Source organism: Coccidioides immitis (assembly GCF_000149335.2).
Source record: "Coccidioides immitis RS genomic scaffold supercont3.6, whole genome shotgun sequence".
Lineage (NCBI taxonomy): Eukaryota > Fungi > Ascomycota > Eurotiomycetes > Onygenales > Onygenaceae > Coccidioides > Coccidioides immitis.
This window is the reverse complement of record NW_004504312.1, coordinates 2057155-2075648: the sequence shown is the minus strand read 5'-3', so window position 1 is coordinate 2075648 and position 18494 is coordinate 2057155. Positions and strand designations below refer to the sequence as shown.

The window sequence follows — 18494 nt, the reverse complement described above, 5'->3', positions numbered from 1 at the left end:
CCGCTATGGTACTTACTCGCGTCAATGGTGAATATGATATGTACTATCATCACCAACGAATGATGGGAGGCAGGGACAACTATGGTTGGCTGAGAACCATGTACCATAGCATTGGTCAACAGCTAATGCGCCAGGATCCAGCATACTACTTGTGGTACATACTAACTAGGCCAGATCACGCCTAGACGCTAGTCTCCTACCCCTATTATGTCAAATACGCGAAGCCAGGAGATAAGACAGGATTCTGCCACATTGATGTTAATGTTCCTGACACCATTACCACTGGAAGGGGAGTCAATATGATCCAAGGATCATTAACCTTGACTGCTGAGGAACCAGGAGATTGCACAGAGATACTGCAGTCTGCCAGGAATGCACCACTTCTTAGAGGATTGGTGGGGCTTAGTTGAAACAATGAGGCCTATCCACTGATGGCTACATCCATTGCATCAAAGACACCATGTATACCAAAGATGATGAGAAGAAGTTTAGTATCAAATGGACTGATGACATTTGCAAACCTAGTGATGTCTGAATTTCAAGCCCCTTACTTCCCCATGGAGCCCATGGTCTGTGCAAAAAGGTTCGCTGTACTAAGCTTACCCGGTATGTGGCTATTCAAGAGGATCACGAGCGCTTGGAGGTCAATGAAGCCGGTACCTGGTCTCAACTATTCGCTGCGCATAGAGACCTAGTGCCAGGGCCGTCATCACCATCTGGCCATTCAAACTGTTACGCTTCAGTTCCATATCGATTTCCCACGGCCATTCAATTACAAGGTCTAGAAGCCATTTCGGACGCCTTAGTTGGCCGTGTTAGGTGGGACAATCCTACAGTTATTGAGGAACTGGACATTCTTTTTGGCCCTCACGAGAAGAAGGCCCAACAGTTCATTAGCGACTGGCGCCTAAAGGCTACACAAATTGCCTTGGATACTATTGTCAAGTCTTACCAAATTGAGAAAAGAGCCTTTGGTAAGACGCGTATAGCGAGTACGATATGTACTATAGTAAAAATCTTGAAAAGTTCTGCGATAATCTCCAGGGCTCCGGCAATGCTTGCTTGAACTGCTCATGCGATAAGAAGCATTGCTGTGACTTTCCCAAAACAATGGTTGATCAGGTCCTCAAGTTGCAATGTGCATATATCAAATGGACAACTACAACTAACACTATCATCAAGAACACTCACAAAGTGAGTGCTGTTGCTTTTGCTCAAGCCATTAATAAAGAGTTGAAAACTATTCTTGCAAATATGTCAAAAGAGACTCCTTCTGTTAATGACAAGTCAGACTTAACTGCATTAAACAGTAAAGTTGTTAAAGCCCTCCAACAGACTTCTGGGATCTTGAAAGAAATTCAGGAAATTCAAGAGATCAACTTCATTGCAGTCTTCAATATAAAGAATACTCTTACTGTAAGTTCACTTCACTTCTCATCTTTGAGATGAAGATTCTAACTTTCAAAAGAATATGCTGCAACTTATTAATTTAAATTTTTGTGCAGCATCATAAACTGTTCCTGAAACCTTGACTCTGATCAGAAGTCTTTAATTTTCTCTATTTTCAATTATACAGTCAGCCTGCAAACCTACCTCTGGTATGTGTGCAAATAACATTTCTCAAAATATACTGACTGTTTATTCCAACAGAGCAACAAACTATAGCACTAAAGACTGGTGCATATTCTTCTTATAATATGTGGTTCCCTTACGCCTATATCGTACAGTATAGTACGTTTCTTTGTTTGGGGGTCGACCCAGGCTGCTACCGCTATCGGTAGCTTGGGCATCCGCCGTCCGATAGAATGGCGAAGCAATCCTGTCGACGATAGGTTCTTGGACGTAAAGCCTATCGGAAAGGGGTCTCAAATGAATGCGGTGATAGTCTATACCCGAGGCCATGCCAGGCACCGTCCTTGCGCTGCCTGCGCGAAAGGTAATGGTCCCTTTTTGCAATGCGTCGTCGCCGAAAGTACGTCTGGTCTCGTGGTGGGGAAGGGCGCCTGTGCGTCCTGTATCTGGTCCAACTCCCCTCACGCTTGCTCGCTACGTTCCGGGGTTACCGGAAGTCAGTCTTCTCCCCTCCAGGAAGTTCTTGGTACTCCTTCGCGTGTTCCCCCTGGCCGAAAGGCTAAACTTGTCGCTGCTCCCGGTCCCGATAGGGAAGCGTCGCAATCTTCTTCCGCCCCCGAGCGGGTTTCTCTAAAGCCATATCCCCACCTACAGGGGTTCGTTTCTTCCTTGCGCGACGCCAAAGACGATATCGAGGCGTTGGGGAACCACAAATATGACTCTGATACAAACTGTTTGGTAGGCGACGGTATATCCATAGAAAGATGATCTCCGAGCAGGGTCTTACGCATCTGCAGCGGCTCTACCTTTGAGCATATCTCGGGATGTATTGACGTAACCACCCAGTAGGTATATCTTCGCCTATCAGCCAAACGGCCTTACCATGAAATCTGCGATAGAAGAGCCATGCATTTGGGATGATGAGAAGAAGTCCTGTGTGGATTGTTTGGAACGCCAGACTCGCACATGCCGCGATGTAAGTGTGTTCTTATCCACTTTTCTTGTTATTCTGACATGGGTATAGGTTCCTGAGTCTGCTGTTGATGTCATTCACAAGCTTCTCTATCTCCGCGAAGAATATCACTCCTTTGACGCCGCCGACCCTTGTCGTCCTTATCATGTCAAAAACATGAGTATCCTTGTACGTGAATTCCGTGGTCTTGATTCTGGGGCCGCGAAATGTTGAAAGGGTTCATTGAAAACATATATGCCTCCTTTCGTCGTCAGGCTTCCTCTGCCATCGATGGATCTCCATCAAAACATCGTCGTTTTTCTTCTCCTCGTCCCACCAAGTCTGTTGACCTTGTGTCCGACTCCGAATCCCTTAAAGATGGTCCGTCTAATTTTCTTCGTCCGCCGACCCCGGTTCGTGCCGTTTTGTCGTCTATATAGACAAGCAGTAGGAATGCAGAGACCTGCACATCCAAGAACCTACGATGCTCCACCACTGACAGGGAAGCTACGATGACGTACGAAAAACCACTTCGGTGGCCCTATGCCTCGGAGTCCGAGGCCTCTGGGGGGGGATAGTGTTACGAACGTAGGCCAACCAAGCATCAGACGACATTGGATGTTCAGGGGAACTCACGTGACCCATAACTCTGAACGTACAAGGATCGCATGATTCGCACGGATCGTGAGAACCTCAGCGTTCAGTCTCCTAGTTAGAGGACCCCTACGTTCTATGCACGACTCCCTCCCACCAGTTGTGGGCATCGGACCTACTTAGCTCTTTCGTACCCCAAATCTTGGGAACACCCACGAAACCTATGTTGAGTTCCCTAACAACAATAAAGGAAAAAAACAGCCACCAGCACCCAAATCATGTTGTAAAGGCAAGGCCCGCACTAAGCTGTTGAGCATGGAGTGCATAATGGCCTCCAACAACACTTCTGCTGGAAACCGAAGAGCTCACCACTGATACTGAATCCAAAAGGATCAGTTGGATAAAGCAACACTATGAAGCCAAATGGTGTGACCTCAAGAATAGTGAATTGGACATGATCCTTCAATGGCCTGAAGATAGATTCCAAGACCATATCACAAGAAGATCCACAATCTTAGCAAAAGAAATGAACTTATACATGCTGAATGTCAACAACAGAGTCTGGATGAGTGAAACCCAGAGCATTAAAGTCTTGCAAAAAGAAGAAGTCATGAGTGCACATAAAATCAAACACTATGCCAATAAGAGCTTTCTTATGGATCAGATGAAACAAAAGATCTTTCTCAGCACTGCCAGCCTGAGACTAGAATACTGCAGCCCAGAGATAGAGAACTTCAAACTTCTTCACATCAATCAGCTGCTAGCAGTCTTCAATTGATTTCAACACAGCACTGCTAGACACATAAATGTGCAAGAACCTGTCTGGATGTCAGCATGGTCACTCACACAAGTATACCACTGGCTCTTCCAATACAGTCAAGGCCTCAACAAAGATAACCAGATATATTGAAAAGAACAAAACACAATACAGAATCTTACTTTTGACAAAAGAGAGAAATACAGACTTTGTCACTGGTGCATAATATCATAGCAGAGAGCTTACTTTTTGACAATGCACTCAGAACACCCAGAACTTGTCTAATATCCAGAGAATATTACTGACTGAGAAAAGTACATACTAGAAGAGCACTGGTTACAGCCATGGACCATCTGCGCTTATTTGGCCCTACAACGTTACATGGACTTCAATAAGAGATGCAAATGGCTTTTCCCCGCGACATGGCTTTCGCTGGGCTTGGCGGAGATGGAACTGAAGATTTGATGTGATCTTGATGCGAGGGCGCATCTTTAGCAAAAACGACGGGGCAACTGATATGGTCCTTCCCAGGATCCATATCACTGTTGTTTCTGTAGAGTCAAGCAGCCACAAGTCCTCAGCAGCCAAAAATCTCAATGAAAACAAGAATACCAATCACAAGAATGCTGAAAAGAATAATGCTGACAAGAACAATATCAACAACAAGAATATTAACAACAATAATGCTAATAAAAAGAATGCTGATGAGAAGAGGTGCTGAAAATAAGAATGCTGAAAAAGCTGATGCCAATATTACTTCTGATATTAGTAGTGAAGGATTTCAAAACTGTTTTTTTGGTTGGAGTGATCTGTAAGATTGAGATTGAATAAGATTACTTGGTTAAAACAGCAAAGAGTGGTGGGAATTGTGTAACTACAGTAGTTGTCAAGTTTTCAGAATCAAGAAAAGATTCTTTCAATTTGAAATAAAACCCCCAATCTCATGGTTCAAATTTCAGTTATATTCTAGAACTGAGCTCATTTCCCAAAAGGAAGCATTTTTGGAAGGATAATAGGAATCCTACAATGCTCCAACAGTTCTCTATTTGGATTACAGTTCTCGCATGATTCCTAATTAGGTTACTGTGAGATCTCAGAAACATAAGGGTTTTTCAGACCAACAAAATCCCGATCTGGTGCGGTATCATATTAGGATAATAGTTATTCTGATCTGGGGCTCAACCCTCCCCCTATATAACCCAAGCCAGTCAGTCCATACATCCTACAACAACAATGTTCATTCGACGTTAATCATTCAGTTAGTTAGGAAGCAGCCTAATTGATCATTATGGAGTACATTACAGTTCCCTCTTAGAGCTGCCTGGGGATAAAACTGGATTTTGACACATTGATGTTAATGTTCCCTTGTCGCCCTGTTGGTTCTGTATTACAGCAATGGCGCTGGTTCTCCACCGGCTGAGTCCTTGTTCCCTGCTGCTAAAGTTCCGCAAGCTGTCTGACCCCTTGGACCCGTTTCTAATCCTGGTACCGTACCTGGCGCAGCTGGAAACCCCCACGTGGACGACCCAGGGGGGGTTGGAGTTATATCAGGATGTGGGACGGAGAGATCAATGCAACAGTTCACTTTACTCACCTGTCCCCTGATGTGTTCCCGAAAAGGTGGAGAGTGTTCATTCGGGGGCAATAGTAAGATATGGAGAAAGAACCGCAAGCACAGGCAAATAACATGCTTGATGGAAAGGATAGTCTTGTTACAACTCCCTTTTCTCCAACATTACTCGTGGAATGTAACAGTCCACTCGCCTGATGGTGATAGCAAGGGAGAAGTATAAATTCCAGTGACATTTACTTCCAGGTATACTTGCTACAAATCATAATTATTAATCACTGTGCTTGATGGATAATCTAAGTTGTCCTTTCAGACAAGAGGCCACTAAGGCTACAGTGAGGCAGATTCCTCACTTTCGTATCAGTTAACTGCTTATTGGAAAACAGGGTATAACCCGAGAAGTCAGCAATTGCTGGGCCTGATAGATAGGCAAATCTTTCTTGTAGCTGACTTGTTCAAGCAAGAACCCAGAGCAAGATGTACTCTAGAGTTAAATTATTGGCATTGTTTGAAAGAAGATCTGAGAACAGGTTAAAAAGTTTTCAGACAAAAGGATGTCAATAAGAGGGTGTCTCTTGGGATTTTGTGCATACAACAGATACAAATATTTAAATGACTCAGTTCCCCTGTGATAAGCTTAACAAGGTCATCAATAGAGGAAAATTAACTCATTAGCCTGTCTCTAGAAGTGAAGCAGTTGCTCTCAGTTTGAAGAGTAGTATCTTATTGTGTGAATTCTACTCTTCACTATGAGGGCAACCCGTCCAGGCCGCAGTGAAAGGCTTCACTTTGCCTATTGAGATAGGAGATCTTGCACTGCGGGTCCACTGTGCCCTCAGTTCCAACAAAAGATCAGAGATACTGGTGTCCTGGAGAAACAAACAAAAGCACCAGATGAAAACTTAGGGCCGAGTTGAAAGAAAGGGGAGGACTTTTGAGTTTTCTGGGGGCGAAGATCACCAAGACGCAAAGAAGCTTGAACCCTGCAACCTTAACTAGTTAACCCCATGCATCTCGGTCCAACAGGCACCGCAAATAAACGGGGATGCTGACTCAGAACTGATGGGGGACGCAAGAGAATACATAGCCCTGGCGGGCGCGCCCAACACTGGAGCCCCAGAGCAATCATGGGCATTTCTGCAGAAGCAAAATATCATGGGTGAGCACTCCAACCTTGTCTTGGATAATGACTAACGACAGCAGAGATGCATAAATTCCGGATAAACAAACCGACAAAATAGTGCAATCAAGGTTTGTATCCATCAAAAAGGAGCAAAACCCCAATAGTTGACCGCTTCTAGGATGTGTGAATATCTTGTGTCCACCAAACATTATCGTGGCTGTCCAAAATCATGCGACACGACGACCAGAACTTTCAATCAATGCCTCAAAGCAAGACAAACTGGCATCAACTGCCCTGATCCTAAGGATATCCCACTTGGTCAATCAACATACCCTGAGCAATGTCCAAACCATCAAGATGAGAGATACAGTCGGCATTGAGCTTGCTGCGAATTATATCTCAGATGAAAGCCTGCACATGTTCAGCTGAAGCAACTTGGGACAACCAACACTGCTTGATGATCTTGCTGCATGGAATAGCAGAAACATTAGGAAACTCCTTTCTTTTGAAAAGTACTTCCACTTGATTGCTAGGGATGTCTTCATAGGGGCTGGTTTCTTGAAAAACCTCATAAAGAGTTGACCCGAGTGCAAACAGATCCATAGCCACTGTAGGTGGGTCTCTCCAATGTTGTGGGAGATAGAATCAAGTTCCCTCACCAGAGGCTGGTTTAGATCTGTTTAGCAAAGAGCCAGAAAAGTCAATAATTTTGATATTGAGAGTCACATCCAAGAGGAAATTTTGTGGTTTGATGTTGCAGTGGATTATGCCATTACTATGCAGGAGAGAGACAGCTTGTGCAATTTGGTATGCCCACTTCAACTTCAGGCTCATCAGAATCAAGCTTCAAGCTTGAATATATGTTTTGAGATCACTGTTTTTCATGTACTCAAGAATAAGGCCATCCCTGGAGTGACCCAATATCTGTACCAGCCTTTCATGTGGGCCAACGCAATGATAGATACTGGCTTCTTTGGCAATGTCCAGGATGTGGTTTTCCATTTCAGCATCAGGAAATGGTGATTTGAGGACAGTACCATCATCAAGGAGTTCCACAATTCCAGTTAGCCCACCAGAGATAAATTGTCCTTGAGCATCCCTGCTAATGGTTTCAACCTTTCCGTGTCCAGTTTCATTTGCTTTGTAATTGTATTGAGGTCCCTATTGTAAGTTGGTCAGGAAGGTCTTGCAATAGAAAGGGATGCTCAACTTAGACCACTTCAATATCATGACAAGTGGGCCAGTGGATCAGGCGTGACAAAGAAGAAATCAACGCAATCTCTATCCAGTTCTTGAGACTAAAACATACTGACAGGCATTGCCACAGTGTCTGCAACAAGAGCATAAAAGCCATTTGAAACGTGGCGGTTGTCGGTGATACTGCATTGGCGAAGACCATCACAATTCTCGCGCAAAAAGAGTGACCCATCATGTGATTTTCTGATTGATTGATTGATTGATTGATTATGTCATCCACCGTCCCAGCCGCTTTGTCAGCAGCTATGCGGGCGTGACCTCACATGATCATCAGCTCAGTCACGTGCTCTAAATACAAACTAAACAAACACACTAACACAAGTACGGATTTTTCTTCCCAACCCCATAACATCAAAAGCAGTAGACGTCAAAAAGCAAGAAAGGAAATATATATAGAAAATATAGATAGATCTCCAATGCGATTTTAGCTGGTGCATCCTGGATACTGTGCATCTCTGCTGCTGCATCTATTTGTCTTGTATCACTCTTCAGGGGGACTCATCACTCCACTGGCTCCATGTTGGTATGCTGGAATTGCCCAAGTAATCCAGTCTCCATCATGAATCTGGCTGCCTTGATGCTGTGGCTTTGCTGTGAGAGCATGGGTCTGGACCACCACAGCTTGGCACGGACCTTGAGGAGAGGATGAGCAATCAAGGAGCAAACTGGGCCTGATGGTCTGAGGCAGAGAACAAGCTTCTTCTGTTGATGAGGCGCCAGAACAAACCCTGGGAGGTGATCCAGCAGAGGTTCCCAAACAGGACGCTGGTGTCATTGCGACAAAGGTACTCGATTCTCAGCAACCGATCAACACCAAGTAGACCAAGTAGCCGTGGGCGGACAAGGGGTAGGCGATTGAAGTAGAAAGATCTATGTGGTTCTCTGTCAAGCCTTTCTGTGTTTACACAATGCAATATTTAGGATCTCGTCGGCGGCGTGCTGTAGTTTGGTCAGTGATATTGAAATAGCATTGGACGCGATCGAGAGAGAACTGCCCCACATGAGTTCCACATCTGGGCACGGGCCGCGCCGCGGAGAAGCGAACTCTTCCCAACCCGTGCTGCCTAGCGGCCATGGAAAACCACGAACCTATCAATTTCCTAAACTTTCTGTCTTGAATGTCTATGGCGACACCTCTCGAAAGTCGATCCTGGATCATATGCCAACCCAATCGCCGCGTGCCCTCTCTGCCGATCTATGGAATGTGCCTTTGAGTTGATGAAAAGATGGAGCAGTACATGGTGGAGCATATCGCATGAACGTACCCAGCTTGAGCGTCAGACGTTGCATCTCCGACTGCTCTATATCTGCCTCGATAGCGTCAATGATGCGTACCTCATTGATGATCTGGATTATGACATGAACAAAGTTATGATATAAACGACATGAGTCCTTCCAATGCTAGACTCGCATCAAGTGAACGCAGGCCAGATATGCCCGCCGAGCTCCAGAGTGAGCTATATTTACTCATGGCAGCCCCACAGTCAAGGGATCCCGCTGAAAGTCCTGCAAGCCAGAGGATCTTTGCTATGCTGATTCTACGCGAGCATATCCCTGTGTGCAAGCTACGAGGAGTTTTTAGAGGAGTGCGATGTAAATAGTAGCATGTAGGAGACATTGGAGTGGAGTTTCCGAGCCTATCAGTGTTGGTAGACCGGCAAGGAAATGTCTGTCCCCTACCAGTCAATGTATTCCCAATCGGAGTAAATGACATTGATTGGTGTGACAATCCCCTGCAATTTCTTGCGTAACCGTCCGCGGTCCCTCCCTGTCAGCGCTACTATTAGAGAGATCAACATAATGTTGAAGTGGAAAGCACAGCAGACTTGGCAAGCTGGCTGCTTCTTAAGTAGAAGCTCTTTACCTGCTTTCTTCAAAACGGGAAGAAAGCAGAGAACTTGACCTGGGAATTTCACACCCCTCAAGAGGCTTCTCGGTGGGCATTAACTATCTGCAACTCGCGGCCTTTGTGGTGTATCCGAACACTCCAAGTCTACGCCGAGTGATTGATGGGGGCCCATTGGGGGCCATTTAGAGCCTTGCTTGGGCGTTTCCAGGGCTCTCTGGTCGTCTAGAACAAAGTGGGGACCCGCGAGGCCTTGACTCTTTGCCTGAAGCAATTGGAACACTGTTCCACGGAGGCCGGATAATGGAAAGACCCTACCCTAGTCATGGACAGGCATTTTTCTGCCCTCGGCAAATCACCTCGTTGAATAGCCCTCGTCAAATCTGTTATGCCGGCTTGATGCCAGGACGGAACTCATGCGTAAGCCCGCATTTTTGATACAGGCTAATGATTGGATCAATCAACAAGACGACTCAAACCCCTTAGAATGGAGAGTGGGGTTTGGATTTGACTCCTTTATTCTTGACTTCTTGCTCGACTTCTTTTCTTTCTTGTTACTCAAATGACTGAAAGGAGAATCTTGACAGTCACAGATTTTCACGGCAAGATTTTCCCGGATCTCCTAGCGATGGCATCAACGAAGAAGACTTTTACCAGGGAAGACTTCCAACAAGGTACAAGGAAGTTAACGAGACTAAACAAGGAGAGCCAGCTAACCCTTTCTAATAGCTCTAACCTACCTAGATGAAGAAATTGGAAAGTCAAAGAACTTGCGGAAGGCAGTTCCCATAAAACTTGTTGCCGTTGGGGGTTTTTGTTGCCGTTAGCTATTTCCAAAATAGAGCGTCCACGGAGGATCTGGACTACATGATCGATCCAGCGCTCGAGAATCTGACCAAAATCGAGGATAAACTCGGTCGAGCAATCAAAAATGTGGCTGATAAGAAAGGCTATGATGAAGGTTGGGTCAATGATAAGGTCCGATTATTTGCTGTTGGTGATTCCGCTCAGCCACTGTTCCGGGATTCGGTGGCCCAAAATGTCGTGTTATGGGAAGGGAAAAATCTCATTGTCTACGCAGTCAAGTGGGAATGGTCACTAGCACGAAAAGTAAAACGCATTGGCTCTACAAGACGAGAAGCCGATGTCAGTGATGCAGTTGCACTGCTGAGAAAGATTGTGGAAGAGAACGGGAGACCAATATCAAGGGAAAGGGCCAAGAGCTGGGACCAGATTGTTTTCACTCCCATTGAAGACAGTGCCCTCGACAAAGTTGCTGAAGAGTATGAAAAGAAATATGAAAGCTCTGGCTTTATGTGATATATGTTCAGTGGGAAATGTTCTGGGGGGAATATTGAAGCTCATTTCGGGATGAGAATTCTAGTCGCAAGAATGCCTACTGTTGATATACTTGCGGTGGCGGCCAAAGGCCTCATAATTTAGGAGAACCTTTAAGTGTTCATTTCATGTCCTCCAAATAGTGATTGAATGTTGCCTTGAAGGTACTTTATCTGTAATATACCACGCCTAAAAAAAAAAAAAGGTTCCACGAGGCCAAATCCTTTTGCAGTCAACTCTATAATCGCGTGGAGACTCTCCGGTATATTTATTTATCCGACTCCGGAACGGGAATCAGTGGAGCTTACCAGTAATGGAGTAGTTATGATCTTGTAACTCTTCACTATGAAGCTACTGGACTTTTGTTTCACCCTCAAAGTGGCCACTATCAGTTTCAACCAAACTACACAACGAAATGCGCAATCCAGTGGGAGCCATAATTCATGGCTATTCCTCTTTGAAGATTCGGCCAACACTACGGCGAATTCGTGCCTGTCCCCATCCGTGGTCAACCCTCTTTTTTCTTATTTGGCCCTTTCCGTGGCGCTATTCTTTACCATATCCACTTCTATCAGTGGAAGAGATTGAAAAGTACCCTAATATTCACGAGGAACGCCAACCTGGAATTCGAGAACTCTACAACATCCCAATCTACCGCATCCGTGATACGCCGCTCCGCTCGTTGTATCGACTTGTTGAAGATCTCTGTGCCTCCGACTTCATTATGATGGGCTACGAGTGCACATACTTTTTTTTCCATCGCGAGCCTCGCTGGTCATTGGCTTGCATTCCAGACCCTCGGGACAAAGATCCCATCCGGTATGCTATCCTTGCAAGCATGGTGGAAGCACTGGTGGATGCGTTCAATTGGAGACTAGAACACGGAATTCGCCGGGATAACACAACGGATAAATCCGAACAACGGAGTTCCAATTTCATGAGAGAAGAGGCCCCGTCATGGACTTCAAAGATTGGCCCTGTCGCAAAGCCCCTAGCTTTTCGTGAGGCTGGCTCCAGTGACATGACGATGGAGCGACATTTCCTGAAGAGAAACATCAGAGTGCCGAATGGATATTTGTACACAGCATAGTACTAAAGATTCATGCCGCGACAGTGGATGATTCGGGTATCCGCTTAATTTATTGGCGAGAGCTATGACTCCAAAGTAACAAGCCGGGAGATTGGGCATGAGAACCGTGTCGCACGTCGATGGTACCGGGGGCTGTTCGTATTAGGTTGGAAGGTTGGATCAATTTAGAAACAGGGTTGACCGAGGTTTGGTGTTAGGCCATGGCCAATAAGAGAGCATGTCCTCATAAGAATTCTCTCAAATTGGATTCTATGTGCGGTCGGGTTTCCTCTACCTCTTCAGATTTTGATGCTTGTTCTCTTATCAGCAAACTGTTGTCAGGTGCAACCCAATGTATCTTCGCAGGTTGCGAAATTACCACAGCCTAACAGCTATACTTCAGGCTCTGAAAGCAACCAAGCAAAAAGATCAACTTTCTTTATACGGGCTCCTGGATCCATGGCAGCGTTTCCAACAATGCCGAACAGCCATCACTAAGGAACCGCGTATCCCGTTTATGACTGCATATTTGAACTACCTAGCCTACCTAGAAGAAAACCAACGGCAATTCGAAGCATCTTTAGAGCAAGAAAAAGCGGTGCTCTATTCATACAGTCGGCTTAGGACTAAAATCTCCTGCCACTCGCAGCTTAGCAGTTCTGACTCTGAGCGAAAGACGACAAATGAGAACAGGCAGGTGTGGTTTGATGAAGAGCCTTTTGTAAAGCGCATTGTCACTTTGCTCTGCTCCTGTTTCCCTTCGTAATTTCGCGATTTCCTCGCTATACGTTTTCCATAAGTAATTGCAAATTTCCAACCAGGTCATTTAGTATGTTAGGGTATAACACATGGCATGTTCAGCATTTCAGATTTAAGCTTTAACTCCTTGGCGGTGTCCGTGGCTTTTATCAACCTAAGCGCGACCGTTGACCAGATACTTAGAAAGCGGCGAAAAGGCTCGGATCATCTTATGATCCGGCCACGGGTGCCACAGGCTTCATAACTAGACGCACTAGACGCATTCATCTTCTTGGATCTAAGTCGGCTTCAGAGGATGGTCAGGGAAATAATGCACGCCTCTGTTTCGCTGAGAAAGAGGCAGCACTTATCAATCATGAGAGTAATCTTTTCTAGGCTGCAAAGGGTAGTTTCACGCCATTAGTATCGCCCGCTGCTACAGTGATGAAGACCACCCCGAAGTCTACAGTAGGCCATCAGGAAGAGTAATTTAGGATGTTATACGCTAGAATCCATTGGCAGAACAGTATATGACTAGGAGATACCCAAACGAATACAAATCGATGCCGCAATACTCAACACTGGAATGAGACTATGCAATGCTGGCACGAAGATGGCTCGGCAAATCCGCCTCTCAACAGGCGCTTTTCCTTTCCCGTCCACGCAATCTTTTCATCTTGCGGAAATGGCGTGATTTCGCTTCCTCCACTTCAGCCGGATCAAAAAAGTTCGCGGGCTCCTAGCATCTACAGCGAATTCAAGGATTGGTGGGGTTTGATATCTACTCCCGAATCACTCTCAAAAGTAACCAGCGACATTTGCAAAAATCTGGCATACAATTCAGAAGAAAATGAGATTCACCCGACGATCCATTCTGAACTATCCGAATCGCGAGCCTCAGTTCGCCCGCAGAGAAACAACTATTTTGAACAAACAAAAAAGAACACAGGCAGCGTTGATTCATCATGTACGAATCAATACCGAATACTTGTTCAGGTATCATACTAATTGTCGCTCTCAGCGCATACTTATGGCCCAGATATCTTATACTATAGTCAGGGCCAAAATTCAAGCCAAACAAGTGTATATGAACGGGCGCTCATACGTGAAGGACATGGCCACATTGTTGAGGGACCCGATGAGCCGTTTCCGAAGCGTCCACGATTGGAATCGCAAGTTTTGGGTGGGTATGCTGCGCTCCAAGGCTTCTGTTCCTTAGCTTATGCTTCCAGGAAATCTGACACTGTTTGGTGACGGCCCTTATCTATCCTTCTAATTTATGCGGCGTCACATGGTTGATAAATTGCCTGAACAATTTCGGGTAGGAATTGAAAAGAGCAAATTGTGGAAAGACGAGCAGGAGACGGGGGGAGTATCGATCACAAATTGTTTGAGCCTATATTTGCCGAGAACAGTTAACGAGCTCTCTTAATTATTCGGATGGGGTATTCGGAAGGCTTCAACGTCTCCGATCTATTGGGACTGGGTGACCCTGAAACACCGGACGGAAGTTTTCAAAATCAAGGGTAAATATAACGAAGAGTTCTCATATACTCACCAGACATTAATGGCTCTTCTCCTTAAACTTGACCGTTGCTCGCATGATGTAGCAACGGTAACCAGGCTTTACCTCCCTTTCTGTTTCTTCAACGCTAGGGCCTAGGCATCCGTCCGGAATAAGGTTGCCCTCCTCGTCGACAATGTTGCACGAGTCGCCCTTGAAAAAGATGATCATATCTTTCTGTATTTCGAAACATTTAATTGATATCCTCTCCCACTCCCCACTCAGCGCCCTGTCACCGACAGCATCAGTCATTCCTATCGATGGTTTCAAGGCAGACGAATGTTTGTGCGTATCAGTAGAGGCCGTACGTATATCGGATAGTCGTATGGGAGAATGAACTCGCGTCCAAGATCATGAGCTATAATCTTCAAATCGTTAGCAATTGCGATTCCGCCAGCGAGGTCGGGAAAAAAACAGCTTTATAAGATAGACAAAGAGATAGCACGGTAAGATACCTGTTAGAAATGATTTGAAGTTCGTGAGGTGGAGATGTTGATGCCCAATCGTCGCGGGGTAGTTTGTTCAGACTACCACCCCTCACCTGCTGCCGACCGACTGAAACTTGAACGCCGTCTGACTCATTTCGCGGCACAATGTTATCCAAATCATATCCTACAGGCCAGACCACGACTGTGCATCCTGCAGTATGCTAGTACCCTCCCCTGCTGGCCGAAAAGGAATGGTAAGAGGGAGAGCGGAGTGAGGAGAGGGGTAAACTATCTCACCCTGCTGCGAGCATAAAAGGGCTCATGTTTCCTCGAACTCGTCTTTTCTCATTGTCTCGAAGGGCCTACAAGGCTACTAACCATATGCGGAAGCTATAGGTACCACGAGAACGTGAACTCCATACATCCGTGCTCCCCTCCCCCCTCTCCTAAGGAATGAGATGAAAAGCGGGATGAAAGTTCTACATCGGATCAAAGAAGATCCGAGCCGCTAAGCTAGAGGCTAACTACATAGAGACTAGTGTCTCGACACCAGACAATATGTTTTGCTCGCATCAACGTCAAAACGAATCTCCTCTTGCCAGAATGGCGGAGCTTTCACCAGCTGAAAAGTCTATCATCAAGGAGCACCCTTTAGCCGGCTCACTTAATTATTTATGCGGCTTGCTGCAAGAAGCAGAGACAATCTACAAGTCACATCTAATTTCATCCGACGGTGTCATTGATAGTCTTGACCAACTCTATCAAAATGCGCTTTCAAAACTTTTTTTAGCTCTTATGGATGAAGTGGCAGCGCTTAATCTTCCCTCACGAATTGCCGATCAAAACGTGGATTCAGATTTGGCAGACTTATTTAAGCGCATCCGGCGAGGCCACCTCCGCTACGATCATTGTCGACCGCTAGTCCAGCTTGTCATCCATAAGGCTCCCGACGTTGACCTATGGAAGGCCGTCTTCGACCTGCTACCATCTCTCGAGAAACTCCCCCCTCGAGCGTTCCTCCCTCGTTCGATGCTACTCCGGTGAGATTCACGTCATCGTCACAGAAAGGACCTGAGCAGACGCGTCAGCTGGTGGAAGGGAGGATATTTGAAGAGATACGTGGGTGCACCTTTCGAGACATGGAGGGCTTCTTCACCAAATACTTTGAAGGAAAGGATTGGAGCGCGAGGGCGGATGCCATCTGTCGACGCGATCCTAGAACCCGGCAGCGACAGTGAATGGGCCAGGTTCCCCGATCCCCCTGTGCAGCTGTCCTTGACTGGTGGCTTCGGTTCCAGGATAACTTCCTCTCGGACGCGCGCGGTGTCTACTTCTCAACAGCAAGTAAGAAGGATCTCGTCGGCTCGGAGGCAGAGCGACAGGTTGATCTTTTGCTAAAGGCCCGAGTTCAGGGTGATTCGGGGGAGAAACATGACTGGAAGGATATCCATGTGGTAGGCGAACTGAAGAAGTCATTGGACGAGATCCGGACAAGCTGCTTCAGCTTGCACGCTATGTGCGGGAAGTGTTTATCGCCCAGCCAGCTCGCCGGTTCGTGCATGCGTTCGTGGTCTGCGGGACCAACATGGAAGCCTGGATGTTCGACTGCTCTGGGCCCTACAGCTCTGGAGTGTTTGATGTTTATAAGGACGCAGCACGGTTTTTTTTGATAGTCCTAGGGTATGTGATGATGAGCAACAAGGAGCTGGGTCTTGACACCTTCACCACCCCGGGCGGGAATGGCAGCCAAACAATAGCCGTCGATGGCGCTGGAACTGCAGAGGGAACGTTGCTGCGACTCGACCCTGTTCCACCCTGCTCCCAGTACACCAGTGTATGTCGCGGGACAGGCTGTTTCCTCGCAAAGGACAGCAATAAAGTGGAGGGTGTGGCGAAATTCTCATGGACATCTGACAAGCAACAGCCAGAGGTGGACCTCCTCCAGCTCGCAAACTGGAGAGGTGTCCAGGGGATTGCAAGGGTCATCAGGCATTGCACCATCACCAGCATTGCGGACCTACACCGCAGCCTGATGTTCAGCAACCCTCACACCTTCCAAAGCAGGAACACCAGCACAGCCTCATTGTTTGCGCAATTGCAATCCCAATTGTGATGTAAGCTATCCCAATCACTCACTGAACTTTGCTGACTCAGTGTCAGCAGGAAGCCATCCAGGAAACGCAGATTGCCCGACACCAGACCACATGCAGCCAAGCAATCATGTTCCAGCAGCCAGCAGCCGAAGACAAAAACAGCCAGAGAGTGAGCTAACTTTCACTGTTGAGTCAGTCCATATGCCTAGTCTCTTTGACAAGGATGATGAAGTGTATGACAACCGCATCCTCCGCTGCCTGGTGATCTCACCTGCTGGCCGGCCCATTTATGAATATGAATCGCCCTTGGAGCTGCTCATGGCACTTCGAGATGCAATAAAGGCGCATTGGTCTTTGTACCTTGACAGGAACATTCTACATAGGGATATCTCAGAGAACAACATCATCATCACTGACTCTACCAACATTGGCGGCACATCAGGCGTGCTCATCGATCTCGACCTCGCCAAAGAGGTTGGTAGCGGACAGAGCAGCGCACAACACCAGACAGGCACGATGGAGTTCATGGCAATCGAGGTGCTCCTCAATGTCGACCACACCTATCATCACAATCTTGAATCTTTCTTCTACGTGCTGATCTGGCAGTGCGCCCGTTGTGGCTGGATGAATTTAAAAAAATTACAGCTGGAATCACATGAAGGGCAAAAACCGCCCAAGGATAGTATGCTAAAAGAGTGGTATACTGGAACCTATAAGAAAATCACGAGGATCAAGAGAAGTGATATGGGTGTTGACGGGTTTGATGATATTTTGTCCGAATTTCCTCCATGGTTTGAATGCATCAAACCACTCTGCAATGCTGTTCGGGATACACTATTTCCTTACGGGAAGACAGGGCTTATTGTTGGCACCCCGCAGGATCCAAAGAGGCTATACGATCCTATTATCAAGGCGTATGAGGACGCGATAGCTCTACTCGAAGCTGGAAAAATTTAATGTTGGGTGATGTCGGCTCGGACAATATCTTTAGCCTATGAATATTATATCTCTTTGAACATTATGATGTTTGAATAATTACGATTTGGGAATACCAGTCTTTCTTGAATAATCAGTATTCTGTCACATTGCTATAAGCCCACTGAGATTCGCGGCGACATATACAGAGCGACTTTCTAGTCTCAAATGTAGACCAACATCTTGCTTGCAAGCGAGAATCGCGCCCTTAGGCAACTTGAAGTAATATCTTAGAAAGCTGTTGGTGACCCTGGGAATCAAAACAGCCTGCCGCGCCAGATTTGCACCGGGTTGTCCTTGCAGTGATTCAAGTTGTACAGAAGGGCTCCAGATGCTAAAGGCTAGTATTCATCCATATACAATTAATATGACTAGAGATAGATGCCTACCCACTGCGAATCAGTCTGCAAACGGCGCCGTAGTACACTCCAGCTCAAAGACGACTTGGTTTTCGATTCTGCCCCTCAACTTGTCCCTGTCCTTGGTTTATCACTTTGTCCACCTCCACATCTGGACACGCCCCAGCAGGCTCCCAGGTATGCTCCCATGCGATGAGAACCCACTGCTTTCCGTTTTCCACTTTATGGTCCAGGAGTTTTTTGTATTGCCAAACCGGGG

General features: G+C 46.3%; 7 protein-coding genes across 7 annotated transcripts; 5 read left to right on the top strand and 2 right to left on the bottom strand.

Annotated features, from left to right (window-relative positions):
• Nucleotides 1-460: 460 nt before the first annotated feature.
• Nucleotides 461-2964, top strand: CIMG_03742 (uncharacterized protein; the record flags this gene model as incomplete). Its single annotated transcript, XM_001244300.2, has 8 exons — nt 461-529; nt 584-945; nt 1011-1416; nt 1543-1598; nt 1728-2228; nt 2422-2548; nt 2597-2713; nt 2800-2964. The coding sequence occupies 8 exons, from the start codon at nt 461-463 to the stop codon at nt 2962-2964; spliced, it is 1803 nt and encodes a 600-aa protein (XP_001244301.2).
• A 3636-nt stretch (nt 2965-6600) lies between these two features.
• CIMG_03741 (uncharacterized protein) lies at nt 6601-7985 on the top strand (the record flags this gene model as incomplete). Its single annotated transcript, XM_001244299.2, has 2 exons — nt 6601-6604; nt 6747-7985. The coding sequence occupies 2 exons, from the start codon at nt 6601-6603 to the stop codon at nt 6995-6997; spliced, it is 255 nt and encodes an 84-aa protein (XP_001244300.1). The 3' UTR covers nt 6998-7985.
• CIMG_13739 (uncharacterized protein) lies at nt 6676-8000 on the bottom strand (the record flags this gene model as incomplete). The annotated part of the gene is made up of 2 exons (XM_001244298.2): nt 6676-7729; nt 7785-8000. The coding sequence occupies 2 exons, from the start codon at nt 7998-8000 to the stop codon at nt 7415-7417; spliced, it is 531 nt and encodes a 176-aa protein (XP_001244299.2). The 3' UTR covers nt 6676-7414.
• Nucleotides 8001-10299: 2299 nt separating this feature from the next.
• CIMG_03739 (uncharacterized protein) lies at nt 10300-10991 on the top strand (the record flags this gene model as incomplete). The annotated part of the gene is made up of 3 exons (XM_001244297.2): nt 10300-10345; nt 10401-10493; nt 10552-10991. The coding sequence occupies 3 exons, from the start codon at nt 10300-10302 to the stop codon at nt 10989-10991; spliced, it is 579 nt and encodes a 192-aa protein (XP_001244298.2).
• Nucleotides 10992-11368: 377 nt separating this feature from the next.
• Nucleotides 11369-12673, top strand: CIMG_03738 (uncharacterized protein). The gene has a single exon (XM_001244296.2). It carries the CDS (start codon nt 11425-11427, stop codon nt 12097-12099), a length of 675 nt encoding a protein of 224 aa, XP_001244297.2. The 5' UTR covers nt 11369-11424; the 3' UTR covers nt 12100-12673.
• Nucleotides 12674-14080: 1407 nt separating this feature from the next.
• Nucleotides 14081-14632, bottom strand: CIMG_03737 (uncharacterized protein; the record flags this gene model as incomplete). The annotated part of the gene is made up of 2 exons (XM_001244295.2): nt 14081-14212; nt 14447-14632. The coding sequence occupies 2 exons, from the start codon at nt 14630-14632 to the stop codon at nt 14081-14083; spliced, it is 318 nt and encodes a 105-aa protein (XP_001244296.2).
• A 779-nt stretch (nt 14633-15411) lies between these two features.
• On the top strand, nt 15412-17974 carry CIMG_13738 (uncharacterized protein; the record flags this gene model as incomplete). The annotated part of the gene is made up of 5 exons (XM_001244294.2): nt 15412-15848; nt 15897-16190; nt 16267-16917; nt 16972-17030; nt 17098-17974. 5 exons carry the CDS (start codon nt 15412-15414, stop codon nt 17856-17858), a joined length of 2202 nt encoding a protein of 733 aa, XP_001244295.2. The 3' UTR covers nt 17859-17974.
• Nucleotides 17975-18494: the final 520 nt, after the last annotated feature.